The sequence below is a fragment of the Nicotiana tabacum genome, chromosome 6 (assembly GCF_000715075.1).
Source record: "Nicotiana tabacum cultivar K326 chromosome 6, ASM71507v2, whole genome shotgun sequence".
Lineage (NCBI taxonomy): Eukaryota > Viridiplantae > Streptophyta > Magnoliopsida > Solanales > Solanaceae > Nicotiana > Nicotiana tabacum.
Window position 1 is genome coordinate 168278091 of NC_134085.1, and position 21026 is coordinate 168299116.

The 21026-nt window shown below is 35.5% G+C and overlaps 1 protein-coding gene and 1 pseudogene across 2 annotated transcripts; both read right to left on the reverse strand.

Moving 5' to 3' along the window:
- Positions 1-9479: 9479 nt before the first annotated feature.
- On the reverse strand, positions 9480-11392 carry LOC107790469 (aldehyde oxidase GLOX-like; annotated as a pseudogene).
- A 369-nt stretch (positions 11393-11761) lies between these two features.
- On the reverse strand, positions 11762-17886 carry LOC107790476 (E3 ubiquitin-protein ligase RGLG2-like). 2 transcript variants are annotated; one of them, XM_075255881.1, is made up of 13 exons: positions 17658-17789; positions 17331-17394; positions 16133-16365; positions 15111-15195; positions 14864-15004; positions 14674-14787; positions 14471-14568; positions 13248-13327; positions 13060-13165; positions 12827-12954; positions 12480-12660; positions 12172-12228; positions 11762-12088 (listed from the first exon to the last, which is right to left on the reverse strand). In XM_075255881.1, exons 3-13 carry the CDS (start codon positions 16358-16360, stop codon positions 12008-12010), a joined length of 1299 nt encoding a protein of 432 aa, XP_075111982.1. In that variant the 5' UTR covers positions 16361-16365; positions 17331-17394; positions 17658-17789; the 3' UTR covers positions 11762-12007. The 2 variants fall into 2 exon arrangements, with proteins under 2 accessions (XP_075111982.1, XP_016467884.1); XM_016612398.2 differs by lacking the exon at positions 17331-17394 and having other exon boundaries at positions 17658-17886.
- Between the last annotated feature and the right edge of the window lie 3140 nt (positions 17887-21026).

A 21026-nucleotide genomic window follows, 5' to 3' on the forward strand; every position in this document is an offset into this window, starting at 1 on the left:
GAGATTGACAAAAGGATTGACGAGTGTCAAGAGGGATATCCTTGCCAAAATCAAAGGTTATTAAACCTCAAGTCCAAGGCCCGTGGACAAATCAAGAAGAGCAATGAGCATGATTTGGGAAATTCATGCGAGACTAAAAGGTCGGGAAAATGACAGTTTCCGAACTATGCCACAAAAGAAGAGGGATATCCCCAGCAGAAAGGGATCATTCCCAGCAAATAATATCGTTCCCAACAAATTTTTGGAACGCAGAGCAGGGAAGGAGAAAGGGAAAAGCCATCCCCAGTAGGAGTATCACAACCAACCACCACAGTCGAATCTTAAAAGGAAATGGGATTGATGGCGGAAAGGCATACCGTAAGGAAGATTATCAAACTGGGGCAGAAAATTTTCCTTTCATTTAGAAAATTTTCTGGAAGTCAGATACCCATTCGGGGAAGAATAAAGATAGAACCAGTCTCAAGGGAAGTGGTCTTTGAACCAGTTTTACCCCCAGCATAACAAGTTTTAATAAAGGAAGTTGTTCCCCAGCGGACAAAACAAAAGGATGAAACTTGTGCTCAGAAAAAGCAAAAGGCCAGTATCATTCACAGCAGCCTTCAGAAGAGTAAAGCACTAGTTTTGAAGGAATCAAAATCCCCCAGCAGTGTTATCTTCAACAGCGTTATCCCCGGCTGATAACATTTTATCCCCAGCAATGTTGAGAGAGAAAAGTTTTGAAGGAAGTAGCTTTGGAGAAAAGGGGAAGAAAGGAGACTCCCCAATAATATTATTCCCCAACAGGTAAGTAAATAATTCCCCAACAGTGTTATCTCCAACAGTCTCGGGGAAAGACAACACGAGCTTTTAAAAGAGATAACCATCCCCCAGCAAGGCCACAAATCGGCCACCATAAAAAAAACTGATAAAATTTTCTTTGCTTGAGAGTTGAAACAGGAACAAAGCAGCGCAAGGGAAAAAGAAAAGAAAAGAAGGAATTACAAAGGTAAGTTTCTTAAACCTTTGATCTTTACATTTTCCTCCTAGGATAAAAGTCCTAGTCTGATGAAATTTTCTCCTGAGATATCAAATCTTAGTCCGATGAATCTTTCTCCAAAGCTCGAAAGGAGCTTGATTTATTTTTAAAGTATTAGAGTTGAAGTCAGGAGCCCGCCTGGAGAATGGAGGTGCTAAAATTTTAAGAAGTTGTTGAAGTCAGGAGCCCGCCTGGAGAATGGAGGTGTTAAAATTTTAAGAAGTTGTTGAAGTCAGGAGCCCGCGTGGAGAATGGAGGCGTTAAAATTTTAAGAAGTTGTTGAAGTCAGGAGCCCGCCTGGAGAATGGAGGCGTTAAAATTTTAAGTTGAAGAAGTCAGGAGCCCGCCTGGAGAATAGAGGTGCTAAAATTTTAAGTTGAAGAAGTTAGGTGCCCGCCTGAAGAAAGGAAAGGCGTTTTATTTTTAAAAGTTATTGAAATCTCGTCAGCCTAAAGAAAGGAATGGCATTTTGTTTTCAAAGTTGTTGTTGAAGTCAGGAGCCCGCCTGAAGAAAGGAAAGACGTTTTATATTTAAAAGTTTTTGAAATCTCGTCAGCCTAAAGAAAGGAATGGCATTTTATTTTCAAAGTTGTTGTTGAAGTCAGGAGCCCGCCTGAAGAAAGGAAAGACGTTTTATATTTAAAAGTTTTTGAAATCTCGCCAGCCTAAAGAAAGGAATGACATTTTATTTTCAAAGTTGTTGTTGAAGTCAGGAGCCCGCCTGAAGAGAAGAATGACATTTTAATTTCAAAGTTGTTGTTGAGGTCAGGTGCCCGCCTGAAGAAAGGAAAGGCGTTTTATTTTTAAAAGTTGTTGAAATCTCGCCAGCCTAAAGAAAGGAATGACATTTTATTTTCAAAGTTGTTGTTGAAGTCAGGAGCCCACCTGAAGAAAGGAAAGGCGTTTTATTTTTAAAAGTTATTGAAATCTCGCCAGCCTAAAGAAAGGAATGGCATTTTATTTTCAAAGTTGTTGTTGAGGTCAGGAGCCCGCCTGAAGAGAGGAATGACATTTTATTTTCAAAGTTGTTGTTGAAGTCAGGAGCCCGCCTGAAGAAAGGAAAGACGTTTTATTTTTAAAAGTTGTTGAAATCTCGCCAGCCTAAAGAAAGGAATGGCATTTTATTTTCAAAGTTGTTGTTGAGGTCAGGAGTCCGCCTGAAGAAAGGAAAGACGTTTTATATTTAAAAGTTTTTGAAATCTCGTCAGCCTAAAGAAAGGAATGACATTTTATTTTCAAAGTTGTTATTGAAGTCAGGAGCCCGCCTGAAGAGAGGAAAGGCGTTTTATTTTTGAAATCTCGCCAGCCTAAAGAAAGGAATGACATTTTATTTTTAAAGTTGTTGTTGAGGTCAGGAGCCCGCCTGAAGAAAGGAAAGACGTTTTATTTTTCAAAGTTGTTGATGAAGTCAGGAGCCCGCCTGAAGAGAGGAATGGCGAATTTATTTTCAAAGTTGTTGATGAAGTCAGGAGCCCGCCTGAAGAGAGGAATGGCGAATTTATTTTCAAAGTTGTTGGTTGAAGTTAGGAGCCCACCCATATAATAGAGGAATACATTGGAAGTTAGTAAAGCAGAAGAATCCAACAGGAATCCCCAGCGGGAAATAATAAAAATCCCCAGCACCGGAAAGCGGAAAGTTGCAACAAGAGATCCCAGCGTAAAATCAAGCGCATGAGTCAAAAGGGAGAAAAGACGCATCTTGAAAGAAGCGGCCTATGAACATTGTATGCCCAGCATAACAAAGCTTAATGAAGAAAGTCATATCTCCAGCGGACCGAACCAGACAGTGAGAATTGGTATTCAGAGTAGCAAAAGGTCGGTGTCACCCCCGTCAGTTCTCGGAAGAAAGAAGCACCGGAATCGACGCGAGCCGACAAGAAAGCAAGGCATCAAGAACAAATGGAAGATAGATGGGATCTTGTAATCCGTAGTCTAGCCTAACTTCTTGATTTTTCTTTTAAGCATGGTATAATAAGGAGGTCAACAAACAGTAAAAGTAGCATGCAACAGCAGCAACATTGCAGTCCCACGGTAGTCCCAGCTACCAAAACTTCCCGAACTACATTGACCTGATTCTTGTTTAGCCCAGGATATGTAGGAAACCTCTGAAGCAAAGGTTCGATCAAAGCTTTCAAAAAAAAATGCTTCACACGGAGTACTCGGATGGACAAAAATCGCTCACTTTATCTTTGCACGAAAACCCTTCGTGTCTTCGGGCAAAGAGGGGGGCAGCTGTAAGCACGTGATTTTTGCCCTATGAAAGAATTACTCCCAAAAAAATCAAAATAAAACGATTTTTCCTTGGTGTGCAATTTTTGAATTTTTGTGGTATTTTTGTATAATTATTTGTATTTTTTTCTGTGCATGTTTATTTGTTTAAATTAATAAAAATATAAAATATGTCGCATTTTCGTTTAGTATTTATTTAATTTTGTTTTGCAAAAATGAGAAAATCATTAAAAAAAATAATGTACGTTGCATTTTAGCATTTAACGTCTAAATTGTGCGATTTTATCGTTAATTGCTATTTAAATATGCGATAATAGTTATTTGGAATTAATTAGTATTTTTTTGATAAGTTAATTTAGTTTATAACTTAATTTAGAATTTTAGTTTTATTAATTAGAAAGTAGAAGAAAATAGAGCAAAAAATATAAAGAAAATCGGAATTGGGCTCTTCTTCAAATTCAAGCCACATGCCCAAAAAATACCCAACCTTCCCTATGACCCGGTCCATTTCAAACCGGGTCAACCCAGTCCGTAACCCCAAAGACCCACCCCCATCTTCCCATTTTTCATTTTCCACTCCAAAAAACCCTAACACCTAAAACTACCTGCCCCCTCCCTCTTCTTCTTCTCCAAAATCCCAAACACCCCAAGCAACCATGGCTCCCAAACACCCCAAGCAACCATGGTTGCTGCCCTACCCCCTCATCCCCACGACCCCCCCACATACACACACATCAACACATACACTCTCACACACACAACAAAACACTCACACACACAGTGCACGCATCAGCCGTTCCTGGCTGCTGCTTCTTCTTCGCCTTCGTCCCAAACGACCTTGCCAGCTGTTTCTTCCTCTTCGTTTCAGCTGCGTCGAGCTCGAGCTCAAGCTGCCATGGCTGTCCCCTCGCTACTGCGTCTTCTTCCTCACCTTCACGTCCTTCACTGCTGCTCCGTCGTGCTGTTGCGTTGTTGCGTCTCCTGCTACGTCCAAACACACCCTGATGCTGCCTGCCTCGTCGTCTTTGTTGCTGCCTCCAACTGCCTCGACTGTTTCTGCTTTACCTCACGTAAACCAGTCCGGCAACCCCCCCCATTAAATCCGGCGACCTTCACTTTGTCTCGAAACAGCCTGCCTCGTCGACCTCCTCCAAACCAAGCTGCTTCTGCTGCTCCTACTGCATCCATCCTCCTCGAGCAGCTGGTTCTAAACCAAACCCCATCGTTTCTGTTGTATTGCTGCTTCGTCAAGCATTTGATTCGAAACAAACCCCGTTCCTGCTCGCCAAGATATTTGCCGTGCAGATTCGAGTTATGTTGGTTTCAAGGTTTTTGGGCAGATTTGTTTTCATCTAAGTTCTTCGTAGTTTCGATCCGGTTAGTGGTTTCGAGTTTCACTTTTGTCCGTATTTTGTTTTGATATTCTCGAATCTAAAATCGGTAAATGTTTGATTCTTGTTTTGTTCGTATTTGTCGTTTTGTTAATTTTTCGGTTTGTTCATGTGAAATTGTTAGTTTAAATGTCGTTAGATTCAAATTGAAATTTAATTAATTATTTCTTCAGTTTGTTTGATGTGTTGTTATGTATTTTTTCAGAAATTGTTAATGTTGTTGGATTCAAGTTGAAATTCACAATTGTTTCTTCTTGCGGTTTGTTGTCATTCATTTAAAAGAATTTAGTTGTAATATAGAAATATGTTGGTTTAATCGCTTGAATCCGTTATTTGTTGTTTAATATAGATTTAATTCGTGTTCATTTTGTTTGAAGTTCGTTTTTAATTCAGTGATTTAATGTGAAGTTATGTTTTGGTTTTTAGTTTTTTGATTCAATGTATCTTTGTTATAATTTTGTTGGATTTAATTTAAAAAGATCAATTGATTATTTGAAGTTTAGTGATTTGAATATGTTTATTTGTTTTGTTTAAGCTTAATTCGAGTTTAATTCAAATTTGAATAAAACTTGCTGGTTATTGTTGTTAAATCTTTTCATTTATGTCCATACTTTGTTTGATTGTTCTTGAATCCGAAATTAATATAAGTTTGATCTTCTTGTTTGTTGATTATCATTTTTGATTATTTCTTCAGGTTGTTTCATGATCTTGTTTAGTTTTAATATAGAAATTGTTGGTTGTAATGTTGTTAGATTTAATTTTAAGTTCAAATGATTATTGAATTTAGAAATCTGAATATACTTGTTTGTTGTTGTTGTTGTTGAATCTGAAAGTAGGTTTGTTTGTTGTTAAAAAATATTGTTCAATCAAAATAATTTTAGTTGTTTCTTTGTTGTTCATCATTTAGTTTGAATTTGTTGTTGAAAATTGTTTAGAAATTGGTCGTATTTGCTGTATTTTGGTTGAAATTAATTAGGTGAATTGGTTATAGCTGATGGGGGTAGTTTGGTAATTTGCAGTACGTTCAGGGGTAAAATGGTAATTTCAGTAAGGTTAGAGGGGTATTTTTGGAATTAAAATTCTGAACAATTATTTATTTTGAGTGCTTTGTCAATTAGGATTAAAATAATATTAAAATAATCAATAATGGGGGGACAAGATATAATGGTGGGGAATAATGTATTTATTTAATGTAAGCATGGGGAACAAGACATAGTGGGATTGTGAGCCTCAAAAAAAGTTGTTTAAATAAATAATAATTGTATTTTTTAACTAATAGTGGGTTTGGTAGGAGAAAGTGGTTGTTTTATTAATTGATTAAAGGGTTTGGGATGAGAAATAAATAAGAGAGAGACAAAAAAAAAGACAGAAAGAAGAGGAAGATAGGGAGAGAGAAAAAAAGGGAGCTGAATTTTAAGAGAGAGAAAAATTCCGAAAATACTAAGACTCCAAAAATAAAAAGAAAAACATTCTGGAAATCAAAAGAGAGAGTAATATACACCCGATATACAATTTAAATATTTTGATATACGGATTTAGAAATTAAGGGTTGAACATTAATTAATCTTTCAAATCTGAAAAAATTCCTTTGGCTTCTGTCCGTTGATTGTTGTCGGTGTTTTTTGGATTTTCATCTTGATTTTAAAATCTGTCACTGGTTTCTCGTTGTTGGTTGTTACTGGTTGCTGGGGTTGCTGTTGTTGTATGCTACTTTATTTCTGCTGATCTTCCTTTTCTTTTGCTTCCAATATCAGGTACACGACTGTAATACTAGCTATTGCAAGCTAATAATGTGGAAGCATGAATACATATGAAGAATTGAATTTTGAAGTTTTAATGTCGCTTTTCTTTGTTCCTTTTATTGATTGTATTTAGGCTATTTCATGTATTACTGAGTAATAATTGGAATAAGAGAAAATAACATAAGTTAGTCTGTAATGAATCAGTTTGGCAAAATGGGTTAATTCACTAGTTATGAAGGTTTTAAGATTATCAACAATAGGTTAATCGTGAACAAGTAGCTAAATTTAGCTAAGGTATGAATTTAAACTGAATTTCATGAATTAGGCATTAAGGCACGATTTGAGTTCAAAGAAGATTAGAAGAACGTTTAAGTTTAATAAACTTTCTAATAAGCATTAGTAATTATAGTTAAATATAGTTTCAAATGGTTGTGAATAATTAATCTCAATAGTTTTTTTTTATAACAATGCGAGTTTTAATCTAGCTATATTTGATTCTTTTGAATATTAGTTGTCGAATTTTTATTTTATTTATAATTTCGAATTTTTGAGTAAAATTCCTTTTCATCAATATTTGTATTAATCTAGCAATTAGTATGTCATGCTTTCTTAAATAAATAAATAAATAAAAAAGCTCGTAATTAATTAGGATTTTCTTTCTTTATTTTAGAGACTAATTTTAATAGAAAAATGTAGTCGCTTTAAGATTTGTCCATTTAAAATAAATGAGACGAGCCTCGCCTAGTAAAATATGTAGATTGCGGGGCCCTCACAAATGTATGCATTAATTATTTAGAACATCGGAGTTGGCCGTCTAGTAAAATTTTACGGCCTTTCCCAAAACAACAATACGCTAGTCGCTCTAGGCGCGTCTTTAACAAATTATTTTCTTAAATATGGGTGTACATTTATGTAACCCAAATTCAAATCTCAACGGAGTCGAAATGTGTCGATAACCACGGGTGCATTGATTGCGACGTGGTTTGAAATACGTTTTCACATTGTTGCAATTCTCCGTAAAATAATAACAATAAATAAAAATAATAAAAGCGGCTAAAGGATAAAATTTGCACATAAGTTTATAATATGTATTATATCAGATAATCAAACCGAATATAACAGTTGAGAGACCGTGCTAGAACCACGGAACTCGGGAATGCCTAACACCTTCTCCCGGGTTAACAGAATTCCTTATCCGGATTTCTGGTTCGCGGACTGTAATACAGAGTCATTCTTTTCCTCGATTAGGGATTAAAATTGGTGACTTGGGACACCCTAAATCTCCCAAGTGGCGACTCTGAAATAAATAAATAAATCCCGTTTCGATTGTCCTTTAATTGGAAAAACCTCCCTTCCGCGCCCTTTTGAGGCGGCGCGGGCGAAAAAGGAGGTGTGACAAGAGGTTATCCATTACAAGTAAAAGGTGGGGGCAAGCCTAAGAAGTATTGGGGAGAGGTAGTTTGGCAGGGCATGCCATTGCTCTAGCTTACCGAGGATATGACCCAAGATAGAAAGACGTGGAGGTCGAGGATTGAGGTTGTAGGTTGACAATTAGTAGTGTGTTCCTCCTAGGCTTACCAGTAGTACTGGGATTATTTTTGTGTTATCTTATTCATGATTCTTTACTATTACATACTGTGTCACTCATGCCCGTCACCTTAATGTATTGTTGGTATTATTTTTTGCTACTTGTTGTCGTATCTCCATTATTCCTTGAGCCGAGGGTCTATTGGAAACAATCTCTCTATCTTTATAAGGTAATGGTAAGGTCTGTATACACACTACCCTCCCTAGAATCCATTTATGAAAATACACTAGGTTCATTGTTGTTGTTGTTATGCTGACATTCCCTGGACCCGTGTATAGCGAAAACTTAGTGCACCGAGCTGCCCTGATGCTGACATTACTATATTTGTTTTGAATATAGCAAGTGTAAGATTAAAAACTCAGATATTTAAGTTAGACCTTATTGTTTTATTATGTATTAGAAAATATTTTCAAAAATAGAAACAATGTATAATCAGAAATGCAGAAGATAGAATTAATTTGAGCCCACTGAATTCACAATGTTTCCTTAAGGAACTTAACCCCCTCCTAATAACCGAGGTTTAGGATTATTTCCTCACAGAATAGAACGGATAAACTCACTGGTGTAGCGGTACTTCAAACCCCAGTGACAACGAACGCAAAGAGAAGTGGTAAATCACACTTACTGTTTTCTTTTATGCTAAAACAATGTAGAAAGAAGAAGGAGAAATCAGAATTTTCGTAAGAAAAATCTGAGGGAGAGTTCATGTATTTATAGTCAAAAACGCTGGTAATAGTGAAGAGTTACAACTCTTCACGTAAAGTTGCAACTCAAAATGGTTGTTTTATAAAACGGTCATTTATGCAAACCGCCAAATTCAAATTATAGCGGAAACGATCTAATTTGAATTAATTAATATTGCGTTAATATTAACAAATCAATTTGGTCCCAAACAATTAATCAATCTAATCCAAAGCCGAGCAACGACGACGCGAGGTTTACCTTCTTCTCAACTCTTTAAGAGCTAGAAGAAAAGCAATTGTATATATACCCATCAAAAATCTTTTCCTCCTCCAATATGGGACAATGTCCCTCTGTCAATTTTCCTCCATTTCCCATTAACCCTCTTTTAAGCTCTAAGAAGCTTAAACCCAACACTTATTACTATAATTCTCAAATTTGATCGAAACTAGAAGTTGGCAACTAGATATATAACTGTCAAGGTCGATGTTTCTGTTTCAAAAATCTCACAATTAAGCTTACTCATTGATTGATATTATTTCAAATCTTTCCTTCTCAAACTAGTGTCAACTGTCGACCTTAAAAGTTAAAACCCACTTTAAATATTTCTGAAATAATATTTTTTTTGAAAGTAAATAAATATTTCTAAAAAAATTGTGGTTGGAGCCATTGGAGATTTCAAGTTCAAGAATAGTACTTGCAAAGAAGAGTAATATATTCCATTGATGAGTCATAAAACTAGTAATGACTAATGAGAAGGTAATATGATCAATTAGCATGAACTGGCATAAATAAATCATTCCTAACCAAAACAAAAACTAATTTCTGCATGGTGGATCAGCATTAGAAACCTTAGTTTATTTTTTTTCTGTTTTCTTTGGTTTCTTTTATATATCACCTTCCAACTGTAGAGGAAAACCGGATGATTAATTCAAGTTGAAGCAATCTGCATAAACTTAACCCACTCAGAAATGCTAGGAAGCAAATAAAATCCAGAGGGTGCAACATTAGCAGAGGGAGGAGCTTCCACAGTAGCATTCCACCAGCCATTCTCATCCCTTACCATATGTTTGCACCTTAGTCTCAACAGCCTTTGATTCATCGATAGTGAATGAGTTGTAAACGGCGGCGCATATGCACTAAAAGCTAAATATTTACTAGGCTTGCTCCCTAGCGAAAAACGAACCACAAATTCGTCACCATAGACAATTCCTTCCTTCCCATTGCTGTCAATGGACATATTATGAGGCCTTTGATGAGTATATTTCCAGCCCATATAAGCCGGGACGAATGCCTGTAACCGGAGATCAGTAGGGTGACTTACATTTTCGTAAGTGTATTGATTATTTGGATTGCTTCCAGCAACTAGTACACTTCCATTCTGCTGATCAACGATACATTCTCGCGATTCTAGTGGATTTCAGAACAGAAAACCTTCTCCCAAGAGTTTTCTTTGGGTTATATAGGTAAGGTTCAAGAGATGGGGTGGCTGCATTTTGCCATCCAGCACAACCCTTCTTCGCGCCATCTATGATTAGAACTTGTCCTGTTGGAAGAAGCACCATATCGTGCATTAGGCGTGGCCCTGGCATGTTTTCCATCTTCCACCGATGCTTATGTTCAGTGATCACCATTCTTCCGCAACTGCAGTAGACCTGTCAAGAATCTGCCTTGTCGAGCAGCTGCATTCACTCCTGAAGCTGCCCCTCCGCATATCATTACCTCCACTTTGCGGAGCCCATCTTTGTGATCCAGTAAGAATTACTGATGATCCTGTGCTTGGATAACTCCTTCACCCCAATCCGTGAATCCTTGGGAATTTTTTTACAACATTGTTTCGCTTGTAGTTGAAAAGAATGGAATCCCTGTTGGCAAAAAATGAACAAATTGCCATCAGAGGAAAGGTGAACAATAGGATAAAGATTGTTTCCACCTTCATTTCCATCATAAGTTTGATGCAAGAAAGGAAGATCAAAAGCCTTTTCATTTGTTGACATTTTTGGTACAAACTCATATGTAAAGGACCCTCTCCCTCCAACAACAATGATCCTGTCATCGGTAGGGAGGATTTGGCTGGAAGCAAACCAACGGTTATCAGACAAGTGTTTCTTCCCCACCCTTCAATCACAAGTATCTTTCACAAGGCACAAAGTAGTGAATCCTTCGCGAAGCATCTCCAAAACCACCTGACTGACCGATCCTTCCATCGTTCAAGATGGAGCCAGAAGAGGAAAAGTATCAGACATGATATTCAAATGCCTAACATTGTTGTTGGAAATGCTGTACTCAACAGAATGAGCATAGCAATTTGACTCTGACAAGTCATCACGAGTACCCTTGCATCTTGTTCCATTGAACCGATGACGTAGCTGCAATCCTGATTGGCCCGACACACTCCGATCAAATAGTATCACAGTGTTCCAATGAGTTAAAACCATATGTCCACCGACAACTCCCGTGTTGTTCAGCAACAGCTTCCGTGTCCCTTTTCCAGCAGAGAGGGGCAGCACATCTTTTGCTCTGCATGAAATAAGAGAGTGCAGTAAAAGAGCTGCAGTGGCGCAGCAGTTGAGTAGAATCTGCCAGTGCTTCTCCATGAGAGAAAAACTCTTTGTGTTGAATGCATTACTATGGTTTTAAAGGAAGTGTTTATATAGGGACTTCCGCATGAACTCACGCAAATGAGCAATCAAATACTAATATTTAACTAATCGTGGTCAAATATTCAACTAATCGTGGTCTATCAAAATGGTTAGGTAGTTCTTGCCACATGAACCTTTTGTGTGACAATGATTCATCCACTAAGAGAGGGAGCACCAAACATTCGTTTACACACTCAAGACTCATCCATTCTGCCAGAAAGTTTAAACCTCAATTTAAAATTGTGACTTCTAAGATGACTTATATAGGAAAATATACAGGAAAAAAGTGGCTCGGAAACTTGATAACCGTCGAATCTCACATAAGAAATGATGGATATAATGACGCACAGAGAAGAGATAACTTCCATATATCCCTTTTCTACTCAATCTAGAAGCAATTCGTCTAAATTTTTGTGAAACTATTCCTCAAGCAATGCAGCCGATAAGTCATTGAGTTTGTCATTGAACACAGGTGAAAGCAGAAATTATCTTTGCACATTGAGCACCAGTTTCAATGAACAATGAGTAACCTTGAATAGAAAGTAGAAAATCTATGTACAGGGCAAAATACTGAAATGTAACATCTCTAAAATCAAAAAGACATTTATACTGCTGACAAACTGAGATCCATCAGCAAGAATATAATTTAATAAACTGCTCAGTAACATAAGAATCAGACTTTCTTAGCAGCAAATTATTCTTCAGCCACAAGAAGTGACTCAGTAAAGTCTTATCCTAGTCTGAATGCTGTCCCGACAGATGGGGCACAACTGAAGATCTTGCCCACATTCACAACATGTCTGCAAACAAATGAGTTCATGTCAATATATGTAGTTTTACTACTGCTACCTGAGACAGAAATTGAGAATCTGTACGACCATACCTGGTGTCCACAACCAAATGCCATGTCCTTTGGATTGGTTATGCAGATGGGACAGAGCTGTCAAACAATAAGAGGTGAAACAAATTGTTATAATAAGGATTCTGAAATTACTTCAAACTATGGAATCAAACATAAAAAATAAAAAATAAAAAAGAAAAGGGCGATGAATAAATAAGAATATATTCCAAATCAATTTGAAAGGTCAACAATGTAACCTGATATTTGACAAAATTGGTTCAGAATGAGCCTTCATGTTTAAGTGGTTATCAAGAGTAGAAGATAAAATAAACAGAAAAATTGCTGCTTACATGATTATCTGCAGAACTTGCAGGATGACTTGATCCAACAGCCGAATTGTGTCTGCTAGTGCTAGAAGGCGCACTTGGACGGTAACTATTGCTTTGTGAAGGTTTTGATGTGCCAAAAGAAGCTGCACCATAGCGAGGAGGGGGGAGAGGAATCCTGTCAATTTCATTCCCTCTACGAGCACTGCTCAAAAAAGCAAACCAAATAAGAAAACAAAATGAACACTGAAGAGTGAAGTAGAAAATTAACTGAAAATAAATTCCACTATCAACTTTTCAGAAGGAATTTGAGTACTATTAAATTTCAGTGTCCACTAGTAGCAAATTAACAATGAGCATTCAATTTGTACCCCAGAATGTTCAGCTCCAGAGTTGCTTTGTACTGAGAAGGTATTTCCATCAATGCTGCTAAGGCAAACTCAGCTTCTTTCCGAGACCGGTCCACAGTTTTTGACATGATATCTGTGAAATTAACAAACTGAAAAGAACAAAAAGTTGATGAGGAAACCAGAAACTTAAGGCAATTAGGGAAAACAAATCAATACCATCAAGGACAGGAAAAAAAGCAGCAGCAATTACTTGCCTGGAAATTGTCAAAGGCTCGAGCAGGGATATTGTCATCAAATTCCCTCATCATGTCCCATGGCCCATCTCCAACCCCAACTAAAATAATAGACAAGGGATATTCACTGCAAATAAACATTAAAATAATTTCAAGAATGATCTGGAAATAGCATTATCAAAGAATTTTAACTACAGTGAAAAAGTTACCTTGCTTTCACAATTGCTTCAACTGTTCTCTTCTCTTGAGGGCTTAATTGACCACGCACAGTATCTACACTTCTTGTAACCTGTAATTAGTCTCATTTCAATTTAGATAAGCTGTTGATAAACCATTTTGGCTGGAACTAGTTAAATGCTACATTCACATGTAAAGCGGATTGTTCCTGTCAGATGTGTTGCTTAAAATTATGCATACTGACTACTGACAGATTCATTTTTTATTTCCAACAGCGTTAATGCCTTCAGTCTCATGATAGGTCAAATTATCGGCAAAACAAAGATAAAGTTCTTCCACCAAAATTCTATGGGAAGTCACTCAAAGCTTTATGGATTGTTTCTCCTCTTTCATGTATCTCTACATAGGACTGCGCTAGCTGAAATATTGACAGTGTATGTCACTACCAATCTCTCTTCTACTCCTCTAAATCTGAAACAATTAGATTCACACCCATACAAATGGAGAAGGCACAAAAGCTCACGCATCTCAAAGTAAACCACTGTCTTAAATTCTTTCAAGAACCATGATATGCTCCTTTAAAGGCGGATATTTGGCATAAAAACTTGGGACTTCCATTTTCCAGATCTCTAAAATATGTGAGAATTAAAAGGGTGCAATTGGAAGAGAATCTGAACACCATTTTGAAAGCTGGACATTTTACTGCGTGATGGTCCTAAAGATTACCACAACCACCAAATAGCTTTACTGTTATTTAAACTTTCATTTAGGTCGTGGAATTATCTACTTCGGTTTGGCATAGCCTCCAACCCAATCCATTGCTTGGGAGGTGATAAGCACAATGTTAAAGGTGGATACCTTTGATAACTACTTCAGGCTCTGCTTATCCTTTGAACAGTCAATCACTGGTTGCGCATACCACTCAGGCACTCACAATGCGCATGCGGGCACACATACACACACACATTCTTTTCTGGTACAAATCTGAAGACTTCTTTTTAACTAAAGTACTCCACTGTTACGCACATTCGTTTATGATTATCCAAGATCAAATTTTAAACCATTTTCAAAATCGCATTCATCTGTTTTCTTTGTAGAATGCAACTACCCGTCAACTGATTTGTAAACGAATAGACTGCACAAGCATGAAATATTCATATAAGTAGTATTAAAGCACTAGAAACTAGAAAATACACAAAATGAATCGGCTGATAAATATTCCATATTTTGTGTTATAGCGAGACAGCATATCTACCTGTCCATCCGCTATTATCAATAAAACGTGGTACTGGCCGCCACTCTGCTCAACAATAGTGATTGCCATTTCAATAATAGGAGCAAATGATGTTGGTCCTGTAAAGATGAAAGTGTCACGAAGCAGAAGAAGAAATGCAGAAGTATACCCACTGCAGGCAATCAGAAAAAAAGCAAATACAAAAAAGAAGACTCAAGCTACACCTGCAAGCCGTAATTGAGGAACCAACTCTCTATATCTACTCAGTACTTCCTCGAATCCATTACAATATTTGTCATCCGGATAGAAAGCAAAGACTTCTTGGTCATGTGTTGAGGCTGCCAATGACACAATCATATAAGACCTCTGTGATTTAAAAAGGTCCAATTAGAAATTAGGTGTTTAGGGAAGTACCATCTCCAAATCCAAAACAAGGAATCAGGTTGTCCTCATCAAATTTTGATAATGTTCTTCCAATGATGGATATTGCTTGTTCATATGGATTTTGCTGATCACCAATGTGATGCAAACTTTTCCGGTGGAATGACCTTGCACCTAGTTCAGGAGCAGATTAGATGGACAGTGTTGTAAGTCAAATATAAGTATTCTCATTTTAAAAAAAAGTCAAACATAAGTATCCTATCACAGTTTGAAGCATTACCAGTCCACTCATTGCTCTTGGTAAAATCGATGCCAACAATTAAGTTCGAAGACTCTAGCCCAGCACGTGCAAGGGCATCAGTAACCTAGAAAAGAAAGTCAGTCAAGCAATATAAATAACCAGATAAAAAACCTATCTCATAAGTTCTATTAAGATGAAAAAGTAAATAGGTTCCATAAATAAGAAATTTCAAACTTCCTGACTCAAAACATTCAACATGACACAACTAGAAGATTTGGTCCAAAAGAGTCGTGGAAAAACCGCATCAGCTATAATTCTCGATTATAGTGAAAAGTTAATTTCATGCTCACTTGCCAATAAACTTAAATGTGGCACCATATCAAGAGTTTGATTGACAAATTATTCAACAACCAATTTATTTAGGATAAAGTGCATTAGCAGCCTATAGTTGACAAACAATAATTGGCATGTTCAATAAGATAACTTTTTTGGTGCAAAAACATATATATGTGCAAAGTTAGATAACAAGTTGCTTCACCAAAGATAAAAGTAGGATACAGGAAGACATTTATGACTCTTTTTCCAAGAAGGGAGCAGAATAACTATGAGGGTTGAACGTATTGACATAGAAAATAACTCGAATCAACTAGTTAGATCAGAAAATGGTATCCAGCACAACCAAAGCTTGTATTGACTTATCTTTTACATATGCACATTGTAATCTTACAAAGCAGCTGCGAACAGAATTTAGATGGGAGTGGCAGAAAAACATACAGGTATACTATTGCATGCTACCGCATATTTCAGCATGAATTAACATAAAACTGATGCCATATTCAAAGTTCATTACTGCATTTGTAACTTCCACAGATGACAGCATAAATATCTTGATGCGGAACGTGATGAACAAATGCTCACTTTCAGCATGACCAGAAGCATTATGGACTATTGTTAACAAATAAAACAGGTTGAGGAGATTATGGTCGATATTCCAAAGCATCATAAACTTGCTGAAGTATTATCCTTCTACTCATTTATAAATTGAAAGTGTTTCACTTTACCTGCTCTAAGCTGTGGTAGTCATCATCTATCTTTGAATATTTCCTCTCAAGCCTTTTCCTTGACTCAGGAGGTGGACCACCATATGTTTGACAAGGAGGTGGCGGGGGATAATTGTAGCTTGGTTGAGTATATGGTGACTGTGGATAGCCTTGATAACCTGAATATGAACTGGACCCAAATGATGCATATCGACCAGTTGTTGATCTCTTTGAACTCTTGCCACCCATGAGATCTATAGACCAAATCAATTCGTTTAACAACGAACTTTAACACATTTATTGGCAACAAGATATTAAAAATGAAAGGTGACCAAACTTAAAGGCTAAGACATACAGTTAGACCAAACACACTCCTAACAAGTTGCATTTCACATAAACCATGAAAAAAGTTTGATGATATTGGTAAAATTTTACCCAACAGTAGTAGGTTGAAAAGAACACCAAAGGTTTATATAGGTTCAACCTGGTAACCACTACTAAAATGGTCAACAGAAGAATGTGCTGAAGTTTGCAAGTGAAGAAGCAGGAGGATTAATAGCTGAAATTAATCATAAGGGAGCAAAGGATGATATTGGGATTAAAGCAACACTAGACTGTTGTAAACATCAAAGCTCTTCGGGGCCAAGCCTGTGTGACTCATTATTGTGTGATTGCATCAATATATGTTTCTAGTTCTGCCAAGCCAGGATGTTCACCAACCAATCATTAAGATCAACCAAGAAAAGCTAATATTTGAGTAACTATCACAGGACCAGTCATGTATGAATATAAGTTCAATAAAACTTATATCCCTCAAAAGTTGATCACTAAAGTTCGTTTTGACATCAGGTTTCTTTTATTGAATCATAAATTACCTTATTTGGGCAGTCAAAACTAGAACAATGAAATGTGGGTAAATTCTACCAAATTTCTTTGTATATTACCCATCCTACAAACCCCTTCCGAACCCTCTACCCGTCAAAAGAAAAACAATTGAAGGGAAAATAGAAAACCCCAAGAAAATCTGTTAAAGCGGCAAAAGGGAAGGGAAAACTTCTCTCTATCCCCGCTTCTGACTGGTTAATTGCAGGTTATAAGATGAAACAAAGTTGAAGAATGTAATAAGATAGTACTAAATAATATTGCCAAATTATAAAATATAAATCCAAGATTATCAAAATTAAGCCAAGAAACACTTGAATTTCAAGCAACAACGTGCCTGTAGTTTGTAATATCTGTGAAAGACTTCAATTTGAGTCCAATCTTTACTCAACACCTTTTTGCTAACATTCAGGAAGTCAAAAAAAAAAAACATAGTGAACAATCAGAACAACTATAAAAACCCAACAATAGACTGGTTTGAAACATATTCAGCGCATATACTCCCAACCCATAATTATAGAACCAATTAAGATTATCAATGTATATAAAAACGGAAAGACTCAAATCATATTAACAACAAAAGGGTCGTCATCGTCCCAAATTTAACACGAAATCAACGCAAACAAAAAAAAAAGAAAAAAAGAATTAAGATAGTATGTGGAACCTGTTCAAGTGCCGCTAAGCTTTTGGTGCATTACTTGAGATTCCAGAGTCTGTGTGCTGGATTCCGGGTAGAAGAAGCGGGACAGAAAAGGTAGGTTGGACAATGAAGAAGCTTTTGCTTGTTTAAGCTTTTAGGAGTAGTGGACCAACGCCTTGTTTTTCTTTTTGTTTTGTTTCGTAGCGCACGTCTCTCGTTTACTTGTACACAGGTTGTTTCTATGAAGTTTCTCTACTTACCTATACTGTTTCTATCTTAAATTGGATAACTCCGAATTCCAACAGACCGGTTGGATTTGGTCTTTTTATACCTCGTTTATACTGTATCCAAGTCCTACTCAAATTATTATTAGAAGAAATAGAAAGTCCTATCCAATTTTGGTACTATTTTTACTTTTTTCTCAATATTGTTAGAGGAATGACAATCAACTAGGACAACTATTTATTCTGCAATTAAAAAAATATTTCTTTATATATGGAGTTAGGATTCCACTATACTTTTCTATTAAAGGAAGTTAGGATTTGAGCTTATGAATTTTGGATTTTAGAAAAGGCACTTTATTTGGTTTTGAATAAATTATGTATAATATCAAGTGGACTTTTTAACACAAATATAAAGCTTAGGTTAAAACTAGTGAATTCTATCAAATCGTAAGTAATTCTTTTGTGGATTCAATATTTAAAATTCTTCGCATATTATTATATTTTTAAAATTACGGGCTCATACATATAAATTCACGCATTGTACAAAAAATATTGAATTCAGATGAATCCGATACTAAAAAATTATATACGCCTTTGCTTGAAGTTAGGCATAAATACTTGGTGCATTCAGTAAATCTTGAATGGTTAGAATTAAATTATGTAATTTAGTGTAAATATCAATGTGAGGTCAAATACTTTTTTTTCTATCTGCAAAAACTCTCCACCTTGCTCTTAAGGTGAGTCGAACTCACAACCTCTTGGTTGGTAATGGAGGATGCCCACCACTAGTGATTGATAGGGTAAGGGTAAGTTTTATTTGTTTTCTTGTTCTCAAATATTTTACCATAATTCAGAACACCAGTGCTTGATAGATAGCTCGAATAATTAATATTGGCAATGCACATACGTTTTCTCCTTTTATGAATGTATACTCGTATGGTGTATTTTTGGTTCACATTAGAAAACATAATCACAACTTAAATATTTGGCGCTACTAAAACAACATTTGGTTCTACATACAAAATTCTGTATCACTAAGTCAATGTCCTGTTACTATTTTTTTTTCTCACGTAAATATTATTGTACGTACATAGCTTATTTGAAATTTAATATTATATATGTAATGTAATTTGGAATAAAAGTAAAAGTATCGCAAACACTTAAATAAAAGTATTTAAAAAACATAAAAAGTTGTTTTAATTAATAATTACTGAATAAAAGTCTCCAATTTACTTTGGACAAATTATTGATTTATTTCCGAGAAGTTACAGTCCTACTAGGCTAGGCTACTACAAGTGGGAACAGGATATCTCCGAATTCTACCAGATCTGCTGATTTGGTCTATCTATTTCCGTATTTTCCATAATAATTAAAGCGACAAATTGAATGATAATCAAAATTTTAGTGCATACATACATACAAGGAAAATCTCCAAATATTATAGTACATGACAATGACTTTAAACTTATTGTATAAGGAGTTGAATTCTGTTTCAATACCCAAAGACTCCAACTCATGATTCGGAAAGAACACAGCAGGATACTAGATTTGAGGAGTCATTTTCATTTTGGATTTTTTTTTTTTTGAGTTGGCAATTTATCTGAGTATAAATCAAACCTTTAACATGTCAATTTCTTGAATTTAGTCAAATCTTACTTTTCAGATCAAATAATTGAACCATATCAGAATATGCACTTGTCACCTTTAAATTCACTTTGCTTCACTGCTTGTAAAACAATATTATTATTATTATTATTATTATTATTATTATTATTATTATTATTATTATTACTATTATTATTACTATTATTATTATTATTATAGAGTTGACAGCCTGGATGATCAGACATCAAAGTCTTTTTTTTTTTTAAATTTTTGGTCTTTCAAAATTCGATTTACTTTACCTAGTTAACTTCAATGGTAACATATTCAAACTTTTTAGATGTAATATAGGAATATGAAAAACTTTTTGGATGTAATACACTCTTAATACTTAAATTACCTTGAATAGTATAATTCAACTTATAAGTACTATACCTTCTAATTTTTTAAAATACTAAATTAGTCATTTGTTTATTATTTTCTAAAACTAAACTTGCCACGTCATTAAATTTTTATCGAAAAGTATAAATATTGCAAAGATGACCATTGAAGTTAACTAAATAAAGTAAAACAACTTTTGAAAGATAAATAAAAGATACTCCTAGATGACTTTGATAGCCAATTTACCACAAGTTGAGTGACCACTAGGCTATCAATTTTGTTATTTTATGTCCAAAATACAACAGTTTTCAAATGTTCTTAATTTTGATAAACCTTTTATTTTTGATTCGTCTGAGATGTTTTTTTTTCCTGAGAAGATGACAAATTATTGGTGCATTCTGATTGATATGCGAATGAACTATTTGTAAAAAGTATTCCAGTTAGTGTCAACTTTGTTAGAAAGCAAAAAAGCCTAGGGAATCTAGCCTGCAAAATAACGTTTCGTGACCCGTTCAATTGTTGAATTATATAATGTTGTATTCTGGCCCGGGCCTTATTGGGCCTAACGGGCCGGGCTTCGTGGGTCTGGGCTCTGGCGGTCCCGGTCTTCGTGGGCTTAATGGGTGGAATCGGCCCGTGACGGGCCTAAGCCCACATGGTCCTGTGTTTAACGGGTCGGGCTCGTGGGTTTCGCGGGCCTAGCGAATTTTTTTTTTAAGGCAATTTCTTGCAGTATCATGGCTATATTAAAAATTCACTATGTAGTATATATGTATATCTAATTATTAAAGTGCTTGACGAAAAAGAAAATAACAAAACAATAGTAAAACACTAAATTGTCATGCATAATATATTGTCTTGTAGTCTATATATTGTATCTTATGTATATATATTCTCTTATATATTTTCTTGTAGTATATATATTGTATCTTATGTATATATATTCGCATAATATATTTTCTTGTAGTATATATATTGTATTTTATGTATATATATTCGCATAATATATTTTCTTGTAGTATATATATTGTATCTTATGTATATATATTCGCATAATATATTGTCTTGTAGTATATATATTGTATCTTATGTATATATATTCGCATAATATATTGTCTTGTAGTATATATATTGTATCTTATGTATATATATTCTCTTATATATTTTCTTGTAGTATATATATTGT